At 43.3% G+C, this 7,640-nt stretch overlaps 1 protein-coding gene across 1 annotated transcript; it reads right to left on the bottom strand.

Moving 5' to 3' along the window:
• Window positions 1-6,170: 6,170 nt before the first annotated feature.
• Window positions 6,171-7,640, bottom strand: LOC138901733 (uncharacterized). Its single transcript, XM_070189516.1, has 2 exons — window positions 7,454-7,640; window positions 6,171-6,655 (listed from the first exon to the last, which is right to left on the bottom strand). The coding sequence occupies exons 1-2, from the start codon at window positions 7,638-7,640 to the stop codon at window positions 6,171-6,173; spliced, it is 672 nt and encodes a 223-aa protein (XP_070045617.1).

Genomic DNA, 7,640 nt, shown 5'->3' with positions numbered 1-7,640 from the left:
ATCTCCCAAACCACAAGTCTGGCCAAACCATCCAGAGATCATATTAAATCATGTCGTATTTAACTAACAAAAAGTCCACCCAAGACAATTAACCCTCAATAGCAACCAAACAAGGACGATAGATACGGGCTATCACAATAGAATTCCCCAACCAGTGTGAACACATGAACATAGTACAAGAATCACAAAACACAACCATATCTGAAGCAAGCTAGGATGAATCTTACCAGTAAATGGGACCGGATCGAAGTAACACAAATGCATCTCTATACTCAACTGAAACCATACCTGTAAGGACATCATCTAGTGCATCGACCTCTGCCCAACTAGAAAGAACATAATAATGGACTCGGTTTCCCCTCTAGGGCGACCGCTACCCGCCTGACCTCTACCCCTAGCTGGCGATGCAGATATAGCAGCATCTGGAGTAGAACTCATAGCCTAAATACCCTACTATGACACATATGTCTGGAGTCTAGAACAATCACTCACCAAGTGGATGGTATCTCCACACTCAAAGCAACCTCTCCACTGATGTGGCTGTGGAAGCTATCCGGTATGGGTACTCTGGGATCCATAGATATCTGAAACACTGCATGTGTCACGACCCTAATTTCCCTCCGTAGGATATCATGACGGCACCTAGTCTCTAAGACTAGGTAAGCGTAACAAGTATGTGGAATAACTGAAATATTAAGCTAAAACTCAAAACGCCAACAACTGTAATAAATAAAACTACAACTCAAGTATGAAAAAATCCCAAAACCTGGTAGATATAAGTCACAAGCTCTAAAGAGAAATGCTAAATATTTGTATACATCAAAGTCTAATAAGGATAAGGAAACAACATAATAAAGGTAGAGGGGGACTCCGAGGTCTGCGGACGCTAGCAGATATACCTTGAAGTCTCCACGTATGGACTAGCTCACTGATACCCGATTTGGTAGGTAGTACCTGGATCTACATAAAATGATGTGCTGAAGTGTAGTATGAGTACACCACAACGGTACCCAGTAAGTGCCAAGCCTAACCTCAGTAGAGTAGTGACGAGGTCAGGTCAGGCCCTACTGGAAATAATAAAAAACAAGGCAGAAGATATAATAATATAATAAAATGACAGAGAAGTGAAACAATGAAAATTTACGAAAGGTAATAACAGGGAATCAAAGGAAGACAAATACAACATGAAACGAAAGCAAAAATCATACAAGTTAAGGAACAATAACAACAACAATACAACAAATTGAGGAAATCAACAGGGGCCACTCCAGAGGTATCGTCTCGTAGTCCCAAGAGTAAATATCTCATAATTTTTCCTTATATCACTGCGGGAACCTTCATATTTTGTTTTAAAAATCATTCTACCGAAATAGCATCCCGCATTTTAGCCAACCATATTACACCGCATGACTTCTAGTAGTTCCCCTACTAGCCACGTGTATCAAGCCCGCCTTATCTCACTGCATATGTTTCAACACCCAGACCTTATTCCACTGCATGTGTATCAATAATCACAACGGCAAGGCAGAAACCTCGTGCAACAATAACAATCGCACAGCAGAAACCTCATGCAAAAATAACAACCAAATAATCATCTCAACAATAATCACGGAAACCAAAAATAACAACTGAAACAACGATATTTCATGGATAGCAATTTCAAATAAAGAATCCCAAAGTTAAAAATAAGGAACATGAAATCAAGAAAGCAGGTAATTCAACTAAGCATGTAGTACACGTTGCAAATAAGAGATAATACAAGTAGACAGGTGAAATTAGGCTAAACATGATGACTATACATGCTAAAGTAACTTAGTTAAGGCATAGAAAGGAAACTCCTTATATAAAAATTGAACTTTCAATATTTATCTTGTGTACATACTCGTTATCTCGCGTACACGGCCCTCACATAGCACAAATTGTCACAACAATACCAAATTCTAAGGGGATTTCCCCCCACACAAGGTTAGACAAGTAAAACCTCAAACCTCGCTCAATCAATCGATCAGAAGGCCTTTCCCTTGATTTTCCAACTCTGATCGGCTTGAATCTAGCCAAAATAATTTCATACTATAAATATAACTATAGAAAACTAATTTAAATAATGAAATTACGACTTTAACAAAGAATTGAAAAATCGCTCCAAAAAGTTGACTCGGGCCCATGTCTCAAAACCCGACCAAAATTATAAAATCCGAATACCCATTCGATTTTGATTCCAACCATACAAGAATTAATCAAATCCGACCTCAAATCGCCTTTCAAATCCCCAATTTTTAGCCTAGGAAGTTTTCTCAATATTCCCCCAAATTTTCAACTAAAAACATTAATTAAATGGTGAAAACAATAATAGATTTGTGGGAATTAATCAAAAACGAGTCAAGAATCCTTACCCAAATATTTCCTCTGAAAATCCCTCAAATTTCACCTCAATTATAGCTCTCTAGGTCCCAAAATGAATTATGAAATCAAACCCTCGAAAATGCCCTTTTCTGCCTAGTGAATCCGCATCTGCGGGCCTTACTGCCATACCTGCGGAATTTCCATTGCAGGTGCGGTTCCAACTTAAGCCCAGAAGACTCGCACATGTGGACACATTCCTACTTCTGCACAAGTGCTTCTGCGGACATTGTCCGCTTCTGCGATCCAAGGCCTCCCTAGCCATATCCTCTTCTACGATGCATTTCCCGCATCGGCGTGCCCGCTACTGTGGCACATGGACTGCACCTGCGGTCTCAGCTGGTCATGACAAAACTCACTTCTGCGGCTCGAGGTCCGCTGTTGCGGCGCCGCACCTGCGACCCAAAATGCGCAGGTGCGATTGCACCAGAAGCAGTAGTGCTTCAGCAATCTACCAAGTCCAATTTTTATCCGGATTCGATCTGAATCACAGCCAGGGCCCCCAGGACCCTGCCCGAACATACCAGCAAGTCCTAAAACATCATACGAACTTAGTCGAGCCTTCAATTCCCATCAAACAATGCTAAATCCAAGAATTGCGCATTGATTCAAGCCTAATGCACTTTATAACTTCTAACTTCTATATTTGATACCGAAACCTATCAAATCATGTTTGATTGGCCTCAAATTTTGCACACAAGCCATAATTGACATTACGAACCTATTCCAACTTCAGGAATTGGAATCCGACCCCGATATCAAAAAGTTCAATCTCGGTCAAACCTTCTAAAATCTTCCAACTTTCCAACGTTCGCCAATTAACGCCGAAATGACCTACGGACCTCCAAATCAACATCCGGACACGCTCCTAAGATGAAAACCACCATATAGAGCTATTTGAACCAATTAAACTCTATTCTTGAGTTGTCTTCACAGAAGTCCAACTACGGTCGACCCCTATGACTTTAACTTCCAATTTAGGGGTTATGTGTCTCATTTCTCTCCGAAACCAAAAACCAAATCTCCTGGCAAGTCATGTAGCCACAGTATAACACAAAGAAGGAAATAATTAGGGGGCGGGTCCAATACCCTCAAAATGACCGACCGGGTCGTTACATCCTCCCCCTCTCAAAATAAACGTTCGTCCTCGAACGAGTTTAGAGACATACCTAATGTAGTGAAAAGATGAGGATAACGGCCGTGCATATCATACTCGGTCTCCCAAGTTGACTCCTCGTCTAGATGACCCCTCCACTAAACCTTCACATAAGCGATGTTCTTCGACCTCAACTTTTGAACCTACCTGTCCAAAATGGCCACAGGCTCCCCAACATAAGATAGATCGTTGTCCAACTAGACTGAGCTGAAGTTAGAACACATGAGATGGATCGTCGTGATACTTCAGAAGCTTAGAAACATGGAACTCTGGGTGAACTGGAGAGAGACTAGGTGGTAGTGCAAGTTTGTAAGCCACATCTCCAACCCTCTCAAGAATCTCAAAAGGCCCGATATACCTAGGGCTCAACTTGCCCTTATTTTCGGACCTCATAACACCCTTCATGGGCGAAACCCGGAGCAAGACCCTCTCCCTAACCATGAATGCAACGTCGCAAATCTTCCGATCCGTATAACTCTTCTGTTTGGACTGGGCTGTATGAAGTCGATCCTGAATAAATTTAACCTGTTCCAAGGCATCCTAAACCAAATATGTACCCAATAGCCTATCCTTACCCGGCCCAAACCAACCCACCAGAGACCGGTACCATCTACCATACAAAACCTCATACGGTACCATTTGAATGCTCGAATGATAACTGTTGTTGTTGGCAAATTCCGCAAGTGGCAAGAACTGATCCCAAGAGCCCCCAAAATCCATCACACATACACGAAGCATATCATCCAATATATGAATAGTGTGCAAGGACTGTCCGTCTGTCTAAGGGTGAAATGTTGTACTCAACTCCACCCGAGTACCCAACTTATGTTGTACGGATCTCCTAGACCGTGATGTAAACTACATACCCCGGTCAGAGATGATAGATATCGGCACGCCATGAAGCCTGGCATTCTCACAAATATAAACCTGAGCCATCTGCTCTGAAGAATAAGTGGTAACTATAGGAATGAAATGAGTTGGCTTGGTCAATCTATCCATAATCACCCAAACTACATGGAACTTCCTTTAAGTCCGTGGGAACCCAACAATGAAATCCATAGTGATTCGCTTCAATTTCCACTCTAGAATCACCAGCTTTTGAAGCAATCCACCTGGCCATTGATGCTCATACTTCACCTGTTGACAATTTAGGCACTGGGCTACATACTCCACTAGGTCCTTCTTCATCCTCCTCCACCAATAGTGTTGCCTCAAGTCTTGATACATCTTTGCGGCACCTAGAGGAATGGAGTACCATGAACTATGATCCTCTTAGGGAATCGACTCACACAATCGATCTACATTGGGCACACACAGCCTGTGTTGCATTCGTAATACACCATCCTCTCCAATAGTGACTTCCTTGGCATCACCTGATACGGTCATAAAGAGAAGACTGAGAAATCACACAAGCCAAAACTTGACTTGGCTCGGAAACATCCAGTTAGATAAACGGGTTGGACAAGGCCTGAACATCCAAGGCTAAAGGCCTCTCTGTTACTGGTAGATATGCTAAACTGCCCAAACTCTCCGCCTTGCGACTCAAGGCATCGGCCACCACAGTGGCCTTCCCGGGATGATAGAGTATGGTGATGTCATAATCCATAAGCAGCTCTAACCATCTCTGTTATTGCAAGTTAAGATCCTTCTGTTTAAATAGATGATATAGACTCCGGTGATCGGTGTAGACCTCACAAGGGACACTATATAAATAGTGCCTCCAGATCTTCAAGGCGTGAACAACAGTTTCAAACTCGAGGTCATAGACAGGATAGATCTTTTCATGCACCTTCAGTTGTCTAGACGCGTAGGCAATCACCCTACTGTCCTGCATTAACACCGCGCCGAGACCGATTCGCGACCCATCAGAATACACCATATAGGACCCCGAACCAATAGGCAATACCAACACTGGGGCTGTAGTCAAAGCAGTCTTGAGCTTTTGAAAACTCTCCTCACACTTCTAGGTCCACCTGAACGGAGCACCCTTCTAGGTCATCCTAGTCATATATGCTGCAATAGACGATAAACCTTCTACAAATCGACGGTAATACCCCGCCAAGCCAAGAAAACATCGAATCTCTGTAGCTCAGGATGGTCTGGGCCAACTCTGCACTGCTTCAATCTTCTTCGGATCTACCTTGATCCCCTCACTCGATACTAAATGACCCAAAAATGCCACTAAATCTAGCCAGAATTCACACTTCAAAAATTTTGCATATAACTTCTTTTCTCTCAAGGTCTGTAGCATAGTCCTCAGGTGTTGCTCATGATCCTCTCAGCTCTAGGAGTACACCAGAATGTCGTCAATAAACACAATGATGAACGAGCCATGATATGGCTCAAATACTTTGTTAATCAAGTGCACGAATGATACTGGGGTGTTGGTCTACCCAAAATACATCACAAGGAACTCGTAATGACCATACCGAGTCCTGAAAGCAGTCTTCAAGATATCTGGCTCCCGAATCTTCAACTAATGATAGCCTAAACGCAAGTCGGTCATAGAGAACACTCTAGCACCCTGAACCTGATCAAATAGGTCATCAATATGTGTCAATGGATACATGTTCTTTATTGTAACCATGTTCAACTGGCGGTAATCAATACACATTCACATATAACCATCCTTCTTCTTTACAAATAAGACTAGAGTACCCCAAGACGACATACTTGGCCGAATGAAGCCCTTATTGAGAAACTCTTGCAACTGTTCCTTTAACTTTTTCAACTTTCTTGGGACCATACGATAGGGTGGAATAGAAATGTTATGAGTGCTCGGTAACAAATCAATACCAAAGTCGATATCTCTATCAAACGGTATGCCCGGAAGATCCGCTAGGAGTATATCTAGATAATCCCTCACTATCGAAGCTGACTCAATGGTAGGAGTATCAATATTAAAATCCCTCACATATGCTAAATACTCATCACACCCCTTCTCAACCATCCACTGAGCATTTATAAATGAGACAACCGTGCTAGGAACATAATCTAAAGTAACTCTCCACTCTAACCACGGTAGACCTGGCATAGCCAGCATCACCGTCTTGTCATGACAATCAAGGATAGAATGATAGGGTGACAACCAGTCCATGCCTAAAATAACATAGAAATACAACATACTGAGCAACAATAAATTGGCTTTGGTCTCGAAACCACTAAGAACAACCAAACACGACCAATACACACGGTCAACAACAATAGAATCTCCCACGGGTGTATACACATAGATAGGAGAACTCAGGAAATCACGGGATACACCCAAATACGGAGCAAAATAAGATGACACATAGGAATAAGTGGAGCTTGGATCAAATAAGACTCTATGACAAATCGGGACAATACTTGTGATGACAGAGTCGGATGAAACTGCCTGCGTCCTAGCAAAAAGGGCATAATATCTGGCCTGGCCTCCCCCTCTAGAGCGACCTCTACCTACTAGACCTCCACCCCGAGGTTGCTATGTAGGTGGGGTGGTGACCGGTGCTATAACCATAGCCTGAGGACCTGGTGGAGCTTGCGGTGCCTAATTATTCTGTGGAGGTGAACCCCTCTTGAGTCTAGGGCAATGTCTCACCACATGATGAGTGTCACCATACTCAAAACAAGATCTCGTAGGACGTGGCTGTTGTGGCTGGCTCGGTCCTAATCAACTGGACTGGCCGCTGAAAGCACCCCGTGCAGGAGGTGAACTAGATAATGGCAGTGCATAATAGGGAGCCTGAGGCCTAGGAGTGGACAAAATACCGCTCGAAACCAGAAGTTTTAAATGAATAGGGCGACTCACATAGCCCCTACCATGATGAGCTGTAACTGGGGCACGAGTACCACTGTATGTGCCAGACTCTCAAGACCTCTTAGCCTCTCTCTCCTCTCTATCCCGAGTCAGCATACCCTCCAACCTCATAGCAATTCCCACTACCTGCTGGTATGTGATGTCCATTTCCAACTCTCGGGCCATGCTAAATCTGATACTGGGGTTGAGCCCCTGGATAAATCGACGAACCCTCTCTCGAACAGTAGCAGCCAAGGTTAGTGCATTCCTAGCCAAATCACTGAACCGGACCGCATACTCCGACAT

The sequence above is a fragment of the Nicotiana tomentosiformis genome, chromosome 11 (genome assembly GCF_000390325.3).
Source record: "Nicotiana tomentosiformis chromosome 11, ASM39032v3, whole genome shotgun sequence".
In the NCBI taxonomy this organism is placed as follows: Eukaryota; Viridiplantae; Streptophyta; class Magnoliopsida; order Solanales; family Solanaceae; genus Nicotiana; species Nicotiana tomentosiformis.
Note: the sequence above shows the minus strand (reverse complement) of the source record. Positions and strands in the feature narration are given on the sequence as shown.

Excerpts from the sequence above, each read along its gene's own strand:
- LOC138901733 (XM_070189516.1), bottom strand. The coding sequence starts at position 7,640 with ATGTCGGAGTATGCGGTCCGGTTCAGTGATTTGGCTAGGAATGCACTA. Across the intron at positions 6,656-7,453 it reads AATTGCTATGAGGTTGGAGG|GCATGGACTGGTTGTCACCC; the intron begins GTATGCTGACTC and ends ATGTTATTTTAG.